General features: G+C 47.0%; 1 protein-coding gene across 2 annotated transcripts in view; it reads left to right on the top strand.

Annotated features, from left to right (window-relative positions):
• LOC147709244 (metastasis-associated protein MTA3-like) overlaps positions 1-15,561 on the top strand; it is a 790,513-nt gene that overhangs the window by 381,586 nt on the left and 393,366 nt on the right. For both annotated transcript variants that reach the window (XM_086927807.1, XM_086927806.1), the window contains exons 12-13: positions 1,222-1,346; positions 2,046-2,197. In XM_086927807.1, the coding sequence (XP_086783933.1) occupies positions 1,222-1,346; positions 2,046-2,197 (277 nt within the window). The remainder of the gene's footprint in view (positions 1-1,221; positions 1,347-2,045; positions 2,198-15,561) is intronic.

Genomic DNA, 15,561 nt, shown 5'->3' with positions numbered 1-15,561 from the left:
CAGCCAATAAAGTTGTATTCGGGTTGTAGAAATATGTACCCCAGTGAAATCACCAGTAGGTAATTAGGAGATTGTCATTTTACACTAGCTGTAATCTCCTAATAAACGTTGTAGGTAAGACCACATAACAGGAATTTGCATTGAATAAGGGTGATTGGATGAAAAATAGTAATGACTTGTTTGTGTAAGTTCACTGAAATGAAAGACCGAATTTTCCTAGTATTTTTATTTACCAATTTCAAGAGCTGGACACCTTATTGATCTGTTCATTAAAGTACAATCAAGTCCATTAAACCCCCTGGATTCTTTTTACCACTGTTGCTGAGACGGGGGCCAAACTAATAGAGCTAGGACACATAAGGGGTTGCCAGTTTACCAGGTAGTTTTTAGAGACCAATTTCTTCGTTTTATTCGGATTTCATTTAAGAAAATTATAAGCCATTCACGGTTTTACATAAAAAAGAATATTTGCAAAAAAATCAGAAGTGCATGAGTCAGATTTGAGATTGAAAAGCATGTTGAAGTCATCTGTGTACCTATGAAACTAAAACCTATATCCAACAACGACGTTGCCACAGGAGTTAATTACATGTTAAAAAGCAAGGAGGACAAAATGGAACTCCAGCTTACTTTCTTTTCTCTTACTTCTGCTTTTTCGACCTTGCATTTTTTCTCCTATGTACTTGACATTGTTCTTTCATTCTTCCCTTTCCTGGTTCTCATATTCATCCTTGACTTTCTTCCTTTTTTGTGTTGTTCTTTATGATACTATGTTTTTTTCTGAGTATAAATGTGCAATAATAGCTTGATATATCACAGGAAATTTCGAATAAATAATCTCTTTGCAGGAAGAAATGTCAGTTGTGATTTGAAAGGTTTCAATCATTGAACCTTGCTCTAGTTTAAGTAATGCATATAGGATTCGTGCATTGTTGAAAGGAGCTGGTGTAGTGCTTGCCTGCGTGTCATGTGATTTAGTAAACTAAACCTGCTGGAATATTTTGTTTTTTGGACCACCACCATAAAGTAAGGTTACTTAAAATGCTGGTAGTTAGAGAAAATAAAGCAATTGAGCATTACACATCAACAACTGAGGTTTTATCCCTTGTTACGTTGAACAGTTTATGATGCTTGACTTGCCACTACACTCTCTGATTCCAAAGCGTAACAGTTTATTTAACCATTATTTGGTTGACCAACTACATTTTGCCTTTATCACAGCAACAAACCGAATCCTAATCAACTTTCCAGCAATAATGGAAAACCAAGTGCATTGAATGGAGTGATTGGTCCGTCCTTCCAAGCACAAAACCCATCTGTAGGTCGGGCGTGCGAAAGCTGCTACAGTGAGTACTGATTTTGATTTTGTTGCTTCAAAAATCAAGTGGTAAATTAAGAAATCATAATCTCATTGCTTTTGATTCCCACTTTTCTACTCGTGTCTTTACGGGCATTTCTAAGTTCAGAAAATTATACAGGCAGTTATGGTTTCAGTGTTTGATTAATGAGACAAAAATACTTAGTTGATGACCGTATTTGGCAGAATACAATTTGAGAACATCGTTGAAGGATTTATGAGGAAGAGAAGACCTGAATGAGGGGATGGTATAGGTTGGAGAAAGCAGGGTCCATTGCCAAAACTCTGTTTAGTGTTCTGAAGGGTTGGGGCCTAAAAGGTGATGCTGAATGATACTGATTCTATAGGAAAATAACAGTTTTTTGTTTGTTGTGGATACATTTTTCTACCAGATTAGGTACATGCACATTGCTAGCAATTATTCATAAGGACATTCCATTTGACTCACTGAATATCATGCTTCCAGCCTTGTAAAATGTAAATCCTATCAGGCTTCTTAGCAAAGATGTTTTCTTTGTATGTGCATTTTCCTCAAATGCCAAAACATGTTTTTCTGTTGAAAAGTGAGTGAGGATAGCCGGTACCTGGTTGGAATTGGTGCAGAATCCTGGGAAATAAGTAACCAAAGCATTGTATACATTTGATTTAATGTTTGCTGTAACATTCTAGCTATTTTTCTTATCTTTAGCAAACCAGTCTCAACAGTGGTATTCCTGGGGCCCACCTAACATGCAGTGTAGACTATGTGCGTCTTGTTGGCTTTATTGGAAGAAATATGGTGGTCTCAAAATGCCAACAGAGACCGAGGAAGAGAAACACTCTCCAACCCAACCACCTGAGGTAAGAACATGTGGGCAGAAAAATTGTCTGTTATCCTAACAGTGCTGCTCTGGCTTAAGAAGATGTATTGTTTTGGTCACTGGAGTGTGTGACTGGAATGCACACAACACAGTTGTGTATGGGTAAAAGTCTCAAATGGGATTCAGTGTTTCATTGTATGAGGGCCTTGTCTGGCAAAATGAACAGTAGCACAAAAATTAATTAGAGCTACAAAAAAATTTATAGATTTGTGAAAGTGGGAGATTGGTATGATGTGTAAACTTAGCTTATTTTAAAATGTTCATAAAAGTGATTTGAAGGAGAAATACAGTTGTCATGAAATAAACAAGAATGTGAAGTACAGGAAGGCACAAGGTTCAATAGGCTTGAACATCTGTGCTGTAGTACCGAGAAAGAGATTAAGCTATGTAGCAGGCCAAGCAATTGCTTACCCACTTGCATAGGTTAGTGCCATCTGTTTAAATCTGAGCAGGTAAAATACTGTAAGAGTGACATGGCTCATTTAAAAAAATGTAATTGTTTGTTGGGTTTTAGACCTATTTCGGGAACTTAAATGAAGGCTTCTAAATGGTTTATTTAATCTAAAAGTAAAATGTAGTCACCCTGAGATGAGATGTGACTCCTATTAAGTGCAAACAACCAAGTAAAATACCAGCGCCCTGTAGCTTAGATTGAACTTAATCGCCTCATCCTCTGATCAGCAGTCTTTATCCAACCTGCTTGCTTGTTTGTTCTATTTTTGCCTCTTCTGAAGTCGTCCCATCAGGGCGTTAATTCGGCAAGCAGCTGGAAACAATACTTAACCATTATGTCTTAGTATTGCTTTGGGAAGTCGGCATGATATAGTACGTGAGTGTGACGTGCACAAAAAGATCAACTCTTCTATGTCCGCAGTGTGCTTTCTCAGCGTGTCCCACATCATATTCTCCACCAATGACTTCTTATCTATTTCGGTCCATTATGTTTTCTGTGCTATGAAAATCTAGTCGAGATTTTACTGTGCGTTCGTAGTATAAGGTGTCCCTAAAATTGTTGGTCCTGATGAGATTCTGTATTCAATACAGGGTCGAAACATAGTCGACATTTAAAATACTCAAACAAATTTTCTAAGCCTCATTCAATAAAAGGCGTGGATTTATTAAAATCCTTAAAATGGACTAATGTATTTGGTTGTTTGTGGTTAATGAAACATGTGTGTCTGTTTTTTCTTTGTTTTATATGTGTGTTTGTACTGTAGATTATCTAAACATGTTGGTTCATTCTTTCACATGGGACGCAGTGTACTTGCTTGAAATTTGCTATAAAAGTAATAATGATTGTGCTGGGTGATGGCTCTTTATAAGTGGCTCTGTTTTTTCTTGATTTTAAATGCAAACATGAGGCTTGTATACAGCCATTGTTGCAATTAGAAAAATCTATATTTTTTGTAACTAAATCATTATTAAGAACATCCTTATGGCCTAAATATCTGTCCGGGAGTGATGTGGGCATCAGTGCACACGTTTACCAAGTACTACTGCCTGGACAGTCAAGTTCGACAGGAAGGGCATTTTGCCTGTCGATCCTTCAGGAATTTTGGCCTTAGTCATTCCATGTACCCACTTCCTGGTGAGATACTGGATTGGTATCTGTTCACAAAGTGAGAAATCTGCAGGTAAAAGTATCCTCAGAAGAACAAGTTACTTACCTTTGGTAAAGTAATTTCTGGTGTATACTTTTTCCTACCTATAAATGTCCCTGTCTAGAGATTTGCACATTAGTCAGGCCAATTTGCAGGGTGCTCTTTGTCTGAGGGTGCAGACAAGCCAGCAAAAGCAAACGGCATCAGCATGCCTGGGTGGAGCTTGCATGCAGCCCTGCTCTTCACTTTTGGAGCAGAACAACGTTGGTGCAGAGCCACTTAATGCGACCGACCGGCATGCAGGTGTACTGCTTTTGAGTTCCCAGATCCAGTTCGACTCCTGGGGAATATTCACAAGGAGCAGAATGTGCAGTTAGAGTATTCATCAGAAAGAGCGTTTCAGACGGTAACTTGTTCTTCATTCCTATTAGCTTCTAATTAAAATTGCTTACAGTCTTAAAAAAGCGATTTGTGAACCACACAATGCACTATTTTTCAACAATATCATACTAAATCATGATTTGAGGGATAGCTGGACCCAGTACTTGACCACTCTGCCTGGATTATAGTGTTTCATTGGACTGTTATGAACTCTCAAGAGAGGGAAAACATACTAACTGCTTACACCCAGGCTCTACATAACATTACTTTACTGAACCCAAGGGCAGTTCTACATATTTTCATCTTAGCTGATCTAAACAGTGGGAACTAACACTAATTTTAAAACTCCACCTAAGTTAGGCAAAAGGGTAGGTGTCTCTGGCATCACCACATCTGAGCAAAGACAACAAGTAGGTCTTATGCGAGTATAATCCTCCTTTTGCTGCACAACTTAGTACAACATGAGCTTTCTGTTGGACTTGGCCCTGTTTGCAGGGTCGTCCCTGAACTTTTTGCCTTCCTCATATTTTTTCTGCCCCGTTGTTGGCTATTTTCTGACTCTGGGCACTTTACCACTGCTAATCAGTGCAAAAGTGCTTATGCTGTCCCTATTATAAATTAATGTATGAATTTGTGATTCCATGATTTTCTAGTTTGGTTTACCTATCAGACCCTAGTACAGTGCACCAGGAGTGCCCAGGGCTTGTAAACCAAATGTTGCTGGTGGGCTTGCAGCACTGGTTGTGCCACCCACAGAAGCAGCATGTAAAAGTGTGTCTTAAGTTCTGCCATTGCAGAGCCTGTGTGCAGTCTGGTACTGCCATGCTGACTGGGCAAGTGCAACCATTTGCCAGTCCCTAAACCTTCCCTTTTCTTCATATCAGACACCCCTATGGTAGGCCCAAGAGCAGGGTGCATTGTTAGTATAAGGTAGGACATGCCCTGGTGTGTGTGGCATGTCCTAATAGTGAATTACAGCCAATTTCGTTTTTTCAGTATTGCAAGGCTACCTGGTCTCCATAGGCCAGAATGGGCAGTTAGATTATTACATTTTATAATCCTAACTGACTCACATGGTAGAAATTCAAGTTTAGTATGCCTGAACTCAGAATGATAAAATACATATTTTTGTGAAGTTGACTTTAACATTGTGTTTTTTCACTTTTAGGAAGTAGGTATTTTCTTGTCTAACTATTGAAGCCTACCTCTGCTAGGTTGTGTATTCCTTGTCTGGAGTTTGAGTGGCAGGGGGATTCCAGGAGACAGGGTGAGTCCGCCCAGTGGTGAATAGAGAGATCTGCATCTAGATGGGAGGGAGGAGTTGCACCTGACCTGGGGCCTGAATGGGGCTGTGCCTTTCCTCCTCAATGCTGGCTCATGTGGTGCATCTGATGTATCTGCCCTGCACTGTGAAAGGAGAGGAGTCATGTCAACAAGGTGCTCCACGGCTGTGCCTTCCCTCCACAATGCTGGCTCCACCTCCTGTGGGGCGTCTGATGTTTCTGCGCTGAACTATAAAAGGAAAGGAGTCAAGTAAACAGAGTGCTCCAGGACTGACCAGAACTGGTTTGGATTAGGTAAAGCACCCTCTGCCCTCAGAGGACAAAGGATTTTGGGGTATAAATAGTGGGACCCTGATCCCAAGAATTTAGATCACTTTTGGACAACAAGAAGAAACCTTTGCTGAGGAGAGGAACCACAAGAAACGGAGGAGAGACTATCCCGAAACTGAAGTGCTGCTTGGGAGATTGGCCTGCAGTGGTTGCCTGGTTGCCAAAGAAAGGAGAAATAACTTTGTGTGCTTTATTCAACTTCTAAAGGATCTCCAAGGGCTTGATAGAAGAGCTTGCCTCCTGCTGAAGTCTGAGACAACAGACTTCAACCACCAGCTCCCTAAGAGTTCTTTGGAAGTGCATTCTGCTGTTTTGGGCCTTTTGAGGGACTGCGTGTCGCAAGGACCTGGAAGCGCGACTCACGAAGAAGCGTGTCGCCGTTACATCTCTGAACAAGGGTGTCACCGCTGTAGCTGAAGCATTGCACCGGAGAAGCGCCTCGCATCCACGGAGAAGCGTGCTGCTGTCGTCGCATCTCTGAACAAGGGTGTCGCCGCTGCAGATGGCGCATCGGGTCGAGACATCTGGCATCATCGGTAAAGCGTGCCTCAACGACAAGAAGACGACGTCTTTATTTCTTTGCACCAAAATTTCAACGCATCACCATCTTTGCAACCCTTTTCATTGCCCTGCGTGTCGCATCTAAAGGTACATTGACTCAGAGTTGCATTTTAAGATCTTAAGAGAACTAACTTAATTCTACTAGTTTAAGTACAGTATTGTGGATTTTTCTCGTTAATGGTCTTGTGTTAAATGTATAGAAAGAATACTTCTTTTTAATAAACAACTGTGTGGTGCCCATCTGTAGTGTTGTCACTGGGTTAATATATGTGTTCACAAATGCTTTAAACACTGCCTCTGAGATAAGCCTATCTGCTCATGCCAAGCGACCAAGGGGGTGAGCAGGGGTTATTTTAGGAGTGTACCCCCTTACCCTGACTACAGGCAAGGGACCCTATTTGTCACAAGTACCTACCTGTGCCAACTAGAGACACCCAAATCTAACACTCTCCTTTCTAGGGCCGATCCGATTTATGCACTCATTGGCGCTTTTAAAACAATAAATTGATTCAGCAAAACTATGCAGTCATATAACAGTTGGCACATAATCCACCAGTGAAACCCTTATTTTTGGTTACCTATCAACCTTTTGGCATTCACATTTCACTGGAGCCAGCAAATTGAAAAAACAGTATTGTGTAGCTGTTGATGCACTCACAAGAACCACTCCAAATGCCTCCAATGGGATCCTCCATACGTTGATTCAGCCAGCTCAATAGTCACTTTGTACAAGGGATGACTATATAACTGAAGAACCCGTTCAGAAGGACAGTGGGCAAACAGAGGTTAATGGGCCAAACCTTGGGGGTTGAGGCCTTTTACTCCTGATGTTCTGGGGCCTGACCTACTATGGATCCTGAGCAAATGGGCCAAGTACCTCTTCGTCACTTGACTCTAAGCGGTAGAGTGGGTCGAGCAGTCCAAGGCTTCTTTGGGGAGGGAGGAGGCAGGCGGTAGACAAAGGGGGCGAACACAGGCTCACAACTCAAAATATGAGCAGCAGCAACAAATGATTGTCCTGTCAAATACTTGCTTTGGTAATTAAAGAAATATTTGCCTACAACTACAAAGTAATATGACATCCACAAACCATGCACACAGTCTCCTGAGTACAGGTTTCTAGTGTTTCATAAGTGGGTCACTGAGTCCCATTTGCTCAAGCTAGCGATAGTGGTTACTCTCCATTCACAGTAGGCAACATTCTGGTTTAGCCCCACTAGTAATAAGCATCTCAGGAGTCCAATTTCGACTCTGTATTAAATCAAAAGTGTACCAGCGGAGAGACATACTCTGGCAAGAAAATCCCCCCTGGAGCCTACTGACCTGAAAGCGGTCTTATCTGCACCAGCAGGATTGGAGCAACTGGAGTCTGAGCACATCCCCTCCGTGGGCGCTAGAGTTTCAGCGGCTGTCTCCGGTAAGTCTTCTACACAAGACCCAGCTAGGCTGTGATTAGCTGTCCTTAAGTTCTTCACACATTGTCCTGCAGTGGCCAGGGGTTTCTCAATGCTCCTCCAAGATGGCTAAGTTCTTTCCCCATCTAGTGGGCGGAGGCAGGGGGCCAAGATCCTGTTGCTGGTCCTCCGTTACAGCTTAGGCCTGCTATGGTCACCACACCAGCCTCTCTTGTCTGATGATGTTCTCAACCAGGTTACCCTTCTCAGGGCCGGACTGGCTGTAGCGGGCAATCCCCCGGTGCACTGCATGGGTGGGGCCGGATTTGGGCCCTTGGGGGCCATTTTTGTTACAGGGCTGAAAAATCGTCCCTGTAACAATATCTGCAGAAAACCGGACCTGGCAAAGAACTCAGCAGCACCCCCCAACCCACCACGGGGGTCGGTGGCTGAGCACTTTGCCAGGGCCGGTTTTGGTTCCCAGTCTGGACCTGACCCTTCTCACTTGGTCCGGGTGGCCCCCTCTGGCATATGGGCTCACTGTCTCTCCACTGCACACAAGGTCTGACCCGAAAGCCACAGCAGCTCTCTTCACTCGGACCCTATCTGGCATACAAGGCTAACAACTTAGCACCACACACGGCAATGGCTCACTCTGCATGGCAGTACTCTTCATGGCAGCCCCACCTGATATACCTGGTGGCCTACTTGAAATGCATGAAGGTGATGACCCATTAGGTACATCGATCATGGCTCACTTCATTGCACCCCTTCTGTGGCATATGAGGGTCGCTGACTTTTCCTGCACACAGGCAATGACCTAATCGGTGCATCAGCAGATATGCTCACACCTCGCTACAGAGATCCACTTGTCAGGATTTCCCACTGGACTTTGTTCCATCCAGCACTCTCTTCTTCCTCACAGGACACACTTGTCTTGGAAAGCACGCTCCCATCTCCAGGGCTGGTGGTCTTGGATTACTTAAATGATGCCCCCTCACCCAGCTGGGAGACAAGCAGTCCTTGGCCCTCAGTTGTGTCACAGGCAGAAGTCTTGCTGAGCTTCTCTTTGCAGAGCCCGGCTGGCTCCTTATACGCCACTTCCAGATACCAAATTTGATTTAGAGTCTGAGTCTTTAAATTTTATGTTGGGCTCTGCTTCCTTTTGAGGTGCCCACTGCTATGTTCTCTCTTCATCCTGAAAGCAGTCTGTCACAGCAGGAGCGACTCCAAATCTGATAGCCCCACAACACAGGAACCATGACGGTGACTAGAGTTTCACACCCGGGTGTCAGCCTTAGCAATGTGAATCAAAAGGTTAGCCAAGGGTCCCACCCAGTCCTACTCTTTATAATTCGCTAATCAGCCAGTCTCTTTCCTGGGATTTGCCCAGGCCCCCTCTTTGTGACCTCTTTCTGAATCAAAGAGCACTCTTTGAAGTGTATTGAAGAGTCATGCTCTCCTTTCTCACAGTGTGTCCCACACAACTTACAAGGGTGCAGCAATAAACAAAGCTGTCGAGTGGATACCTCTATCTCCTCTCCCCATGTTCCACCCAGCAGCCCTGTGTCTCCTTAAATGGAACCCAGAGTCTTCCATGTATTGTCCCGTTCACAGGCACACATACACCCAGCACATGCATATAGCATACACGTTCTTCACAGGACTGCATTATCACTGTATTGCACCATTCACAGGCATGCATGCGCCCAGCTCATTTAGATCACACATGCACTGTGCAGCACTACACACCACCCGATGTAGGCTAAGGTGAATAATGATTGGGCCTGCAGGCCCCCCTCCTGTGTTACAAATAAAAATGACCTGTTCACTCCTATTGATTCTTAGAAGGCCGCTTGCCACCACTGCAGTCGTGCTGCTTAAATTCTGGTAAAGACAATAGCCATTCAACCCTATGAGGGTAACGCTTTGGGTGCCCCTCCTGGTCAAAAAAGACCGCAATATGTGAGTCAGGCCTAATTCATGGCAAAGACGCATGACATCAGTACAGTTGCGGCACTCATTGCAGGGGTGCACATCCATCACCATGCGAGGGAGTTTTCCGTCCTAACAGTCCGTTTTTCCCACACAGTCATAATCTGTCCATGTCAAATATGGAGCTCAATGATGAACAACTAAGCTTTACAGTGATCAGTTTTCTGCTGACCTCGTAACAAAGACTGTTTAATTTGAGACATTACATGATTTTGTCTTTCATATTTCAAGCAAAGGGTGCATGGCTAAATTGAAACTTTATTTTTCTAGAAATATGTTTCTTTATTTGTACTGCACTACATCTATTTAATAACTTCTAGAAGTACTGTTATCCAGTATTTGGGTGTCTTTCATAGATTCACATGCCTGAATCATTCCCCGTCGCCAAGACGGGAGCCTCCGGTACATAAAAAAGTAATGTCCTATAGACATACATAGAGAAAAGAGGCCTAAGGGCTTCCCCTTAGTAGCCTTTCCTCGTCCTTATGTAAAAAGGACCAAACTCTCACAGTTAGCCAATCAGCTCCGACCTCCCTCTAGAACCTTCCTGGGAGGAGCCTCAGTCCCTCAGATTTTCTACCGCACGTCGTGCTAGGGAGTCTCCAGCCTGAGCTCTCCTCAGGTTTTCTTCGAAATCATCGAACTTTCTTTGAAAGTACTTCTTCGATCTCAAATCTTCAATAGACTGCTTCACTAGGCGGCAACCACGACTACATCCTCGTCCTCAGGTAGACCTGTTTCCTCTATCATTCTGCTGAAATCGTCGAAGACGAAGACCCTGTTGGCGACTGAGTCCCCGCCGACGACGTCAGCGTTGACGAGCCCATCGTCGTCGAAGAACACACCGTCGACAAAGAAGACGTCGACGGGAGGCTCGAACACGAAGCCGTCGACGAAAGGCCCGAAGACGCAGGCTACAACGGCGGTGTCGACGAAGGCACTGATTACGGGCTCGCCGTCGATGGGTGCATCGGCGACGACATCTTCGACGTCGAAATCGTCGCCCACGACAAAGGTGCCGGCGACTGCCCCGTCCTCGCTCAGGTCATCCTCGACGACGGAAACTCCGTCAACGAGCGAACCGTTGACAGGGATGGCGCTCACGGAGCCATGGAAGAAATCCAAACTAATCGAGGTGTCGGCCATCTCGTTACCACCGTCAACGGCTCCCTCGACGGCAGCAGGATTGCAGTCCACGTCTGAAAAAACTACCAGGGCACAGATTACCCCGGAATCTACATCTCCAAGCAGAGTGGAAAGGCAGCTACCTCAGGACATCTTCCAAAGTGAGGAGTCTGAGGAGGAGGACCAGCCAGGTCCCGCTACCTCTATCTCGGACCTTAACGTCAAATGCCAAAGTACTGATGAGGAGCATGAGGAGTTCACTTATCAGGAACAATCCGTACACACTAGTGTCCGCACGGAGGTCACCCCAATGATATGCCTGCCGGCGACCCTTGTCAATGACCTGCGGTACCTAGTACAAGATTACAAACAACGCTTCCCAGATGCGGACAGTGGGATTCAGACACCTGTCACACGTGCCCCGGCGTCCGCCCCAAATCACCCTCTCGCCCACGGCAACCGTAAACAGGTTCGGCCTCAGGTGGTGAGACCCCGTGACAAGGTCCACCCTCAGGCAGATTGGATGGTCACCAACTCCCTGAAGCTAAATGGCGACAAGACTGAGGTTTTGGTCTTCGGGAAGGACCAAGACATCTGGTCGAGTGAGTGGTGGCCTCCCTCTCTTGGTACTTGCCCCACTCCCGTTCAATCCGCCAAAAATCTGGGTGTGGTGTTTGATACATCACTCTCGATGTCTCTACAGGTGAATCGGACTGTCTCGACCTGCTGGGGCGTGATCAGGACACTCAACAGAATTCGCAGCTACTTGTCTCCTCAAGCACGTAAGCAGATTGCAGTTGCCCTTGTTGGTTCCAGGTTGGATTACTGTAACTCTCTCTACATGGAAGCCAACAAGGGCCTTATACATCGACTGCAAGTAGTGCAGAACGCTGCCGCACGTTTTGTCCTTGATCTTCCCAGGTCTTCCTCTGCTACTGCTGCGAGGAGAGACCTTCACTGGCTGCCCATCCAGCACAGAATTTATTTTAAAATTCTGTGTCTGACCTACAGAGCTCTCGAGGATGGACCTAAAGGCGCTATCAGCTCCCTGCTTACCCGCTATCACCCTCCAAGGTGTTTACGCTCTTCTGGACAACTCCAACTTGCCGTCCCCCGTTTTAAGCTCTCCAGATGGGGAGCTAGGGCCTTTTCCGTCGCTGCTCCACAGCTTTGGAACATCCTGCCGACAGAGATTAAGACGCTATCCTCTCTGGCGCTGTTCAAACAGGCCCTAAAAACATGGTGTTTCTCTAGAGCCTATACAGGTTGAGCTGCAGAGTTCCTCTGTTATGTGCTGTTTTTGGAATTAGGCGCCTTGATGCCCATTGGGCTAAGTCCGCGCATGACAAGATCCCCTTTATTATTATTATTATTAATCCTCAGAAGATGAGGAGGAGGAGGAAGAATTAGAGGAAGGTGAGGTCCAAGACGTCCACTCGGACCAGCATGACGAAGATGAATATGGAGCGTCCTCCCCAGCTTCGTCGGCTCCAGCTTCACCGCACCCACGCCCAGCGGACTCGGTGCTGGCGGACATTGGCGGCTTCCACAAACTGGTGGACAGGGCGGCTAAGAGATTTCATATGGTCGTGGAATCGACTGAAACGGAATGCTTTTTGCATGACTTCAAAGAGCACAGCCAAAAGTCGGCTAAGTCTATTCCGATTATTGAGTTTCTATGGGACCAGGGCAAGAAATTGATGCTAACGCCCGCTTCTGTGCCCGCGGTGGTGCCACGCCTGGACAAGAAATATAAAGCCCCGCTTACGGCGGCGGCTTGCCTCAACGGCCATCCTAAACCGGATTCGGTAGTGACTCAGGCGGCCCAGAAACACTCCCGCAACCCATCCTCCCCGCTGTCCGCGCCTCCTGACAAGGAAGGCAGGAAACTGGACACGATAGGAAAGAGGTTCACGACTACGTCAGCCATGACAATCAAAGTGGCCAACTCCATCGCCCTGCTGGGGCGCTACAATCGCCAACTCTGGGAGGACATTGCCCCTTACGTACAAGAACTGCCCGACGCGATCCAGGGCGAAGTCAAGGCTCTCCTTGTGGAAGGTCAGAATTCCGCTGCGGAGATAATCGACTGTGCTATCGACGCAGCCATGACTGGGTTCCGTCAGCTCGCTGGAGCTGCGGTTCTCCGCCGTCAAGGCTGGCTAAAAGCTACATTTTTCCGCCAGGAGGTTCAATCGAAGGTGCTGGACATGCCCTTCGACGGCCAGCATCTTTTTGGTGAAAAAAATCGATGAGGCACTGCAGGCCATAAAGAAGGATACCGATGCCGCCAGGGCACTAGGCACCCTGCAGTCACAAAACCAGTCCTTTCGAGGCGGCTGCTCCAGAGGTCAGTCCTCCTATAGGGGTTCCTACCAGAACAGGTCCTCTTACTCGTACAATAACAGAAATCAGTTCCAGCACAGGCAGCAACAAGGTAGACAATCTTCCTATGGCAGATCTACCTTCAGAGGCAAAAATACCAAGAAGGGCGCTGTCGGCCGCCAGTGACCGATTACTCCAGCCAGTCCTACAACCGTCTCCATCCTTTCAAATTGGAGGAAAACTGACCCATTTCCTCACCAATTGGCACCAAATTACCACGGACCGGTGGGTCCTGCAAATGATACGATTCGGACATTCTTTCGAATTCACCAACATCCCTCCCAATACGCCTCCCCAGAGACGGGCGCACAAGCACCTACACCTCCTTCTCCAGGAACTGTCCGTCATGTTACACAAAGTAGCGATCGAAAGGGTTCCGGCATCCTTGAAGGGGACGGGATTTTATTCCCATTTCTTCCTTGTGCGACAGAAGGAAGACAAGTGGAGACCCATCTTGGACCTCCGGGCGCTCAACACCTTCCTACGGAGCCAATCATTCAGGATGGTGACAATCCAGGAAATCCTGGGCGCACTGGAAAAGGGAGATTTCATGACTTCCCTGGACCTCCAGGACGCCTACTACCACATCCCCATCCTCAAGCGTCACAGAAAGTTCCTGAGGTTCGAGGTGGCAGGCAGGCATTATCAGTTCAAGGTCCTACCGTTCGGCCTCAAATCCGCGCCGCGGATTTTCACAAAGTGCCTTGCGCCGGTGGCGGCTTTTCTACGTCAGCTGGGTCACCAAGTCTTCCCCTACCTCGACGACTGGCTGGTAAAGGCACCCTCATCCGAAGGCGCAGCCGAATCCTCCCAACGCCTGCACCACTCTTTTTCAGAAGCTGGGATTGACCCTCAATCTCAAAAAATCCTGCACTACTCCTACGACAAAAATTACCTTCCTTGGGGCTACCTTGGACACGGAATGCGCAAAGGCCTTCCCCTCGAAGGAAAGGACGGACAAGATACTGTCCCTGGCCACGGCTGTGGCAGCAAAGACACGCCTCAAAGTCCGGACTTACACCTCCTTACTCGGAATGATGTCTTCCTGCATACTCCTCATCCCTCACTGCAGGCTCAGGATGCGCCCCTTGCAGGAAGCTCTCACGAGACAATGGACTCAAAGTACTGGCTCGTTCGAGGACACAGTAAGGATAACGCCGAGCATTTCCAAAGGTCTTCAATGGTGGAGACATCGGAAGAATCTTACGACTGGCTTGCCGTTTCTCCTTCCTCCGGCGCCTCTGGTCATCACGACGGACGCCTCCCTGGAGGGCTGGGGCGCTGTTCTCCAGGACCTTCGGATCAGCGGCAAATGGGAGGATCAGGAAAAACTGCTCCATATAAACCTTTTGGAGCTGAGGGCGGTATATCTTGCTCTACAAGCCTTCCTGCCACGCATCCAGAATTCCCCGGTGCTCGTCAAAACAGACAACACCACGACGATGCACTATCTGAACAAGCAGGGGGGAACGCGGTCGCTCTCTCTATCACGCGAATCGCAGAAAATCTGGAACTGGCTGGTGTTGCACGGAATCTCGCTCAAGGCGGACTATGTTCCCAGAAAGGACAATACCATCGCGGACGCCCTCAGCAGGCAGAGATCCCTCTCCCACGAGTGGGAACTGAACGACGACACTCTGGCTCACATCTTCTCTCAGTGGGGTGTCCCGAAAATCGACCTCTTCGCAACCAAGGGGAACGCCAAATGCCCAAGCTACGCAAGCTGGCATCCCCAACAGGGGTCACTGGGAAATGCTTTTTCCATCGGCTGGTTCAGCGTGTTTGCGTACGCTTTTCCTCCATTTCCGATGATCCCAAGGCTCCTCCGGAAGATGAAAGCGGAGCCTTGCACCCTGATCCTGATTGCTCCGTTCTGGCCGAGACAACACTGGTTCTCGGATCTGCTTCGCCTCTCCATCAGACCTCCGATTCACCTGAGGCAACACACGAACCTCTTAACGATGTCGAACGGACAGGTACAGCACCCGAGCCTCCGCTCGCTCAAGTTATCGGCCTGGCTCCTGAGCACAGAGAGTTCTGCGACCTGAATATCCCACAGGACTGCAGGGAGGTTCTGGCGAAAGCGAGGGCCGGTAGTACGAACAAAACCTACTCGCTCAAGTGGAAGAGGTTCTGCATTTGGTGTTCGGACCAGGGCCTGCGGCCGCTTGATGTCACCCCTGAACAGATATTGCCATACCTCCTACAATTGGCACAGTCAGGACTAGCACATGCTTCCATTAAAGTTCACCTGGCAGCCATCTCTAGGTTCACCAGAACTTTCTCAGG

Source organism: Lissotriton vulgaris, chromosome 6 (assembly GCF_964263255.1).
Source record: "Lissotriton vulgaris chromosome 6, aLisVul1.2, whole genome shotgun sequence".
NCBI lineage: Eukaryota > Metazoa > Chordata > Amphibia > Caudata > Salamandridae > Lissotriton > Lissotriton vulgaris.
The sequence above is the reverse complement of the archived record's forward strand: the minus strand, read 5'-3'. Positions and strand labels throughout refer to the sequence as shown.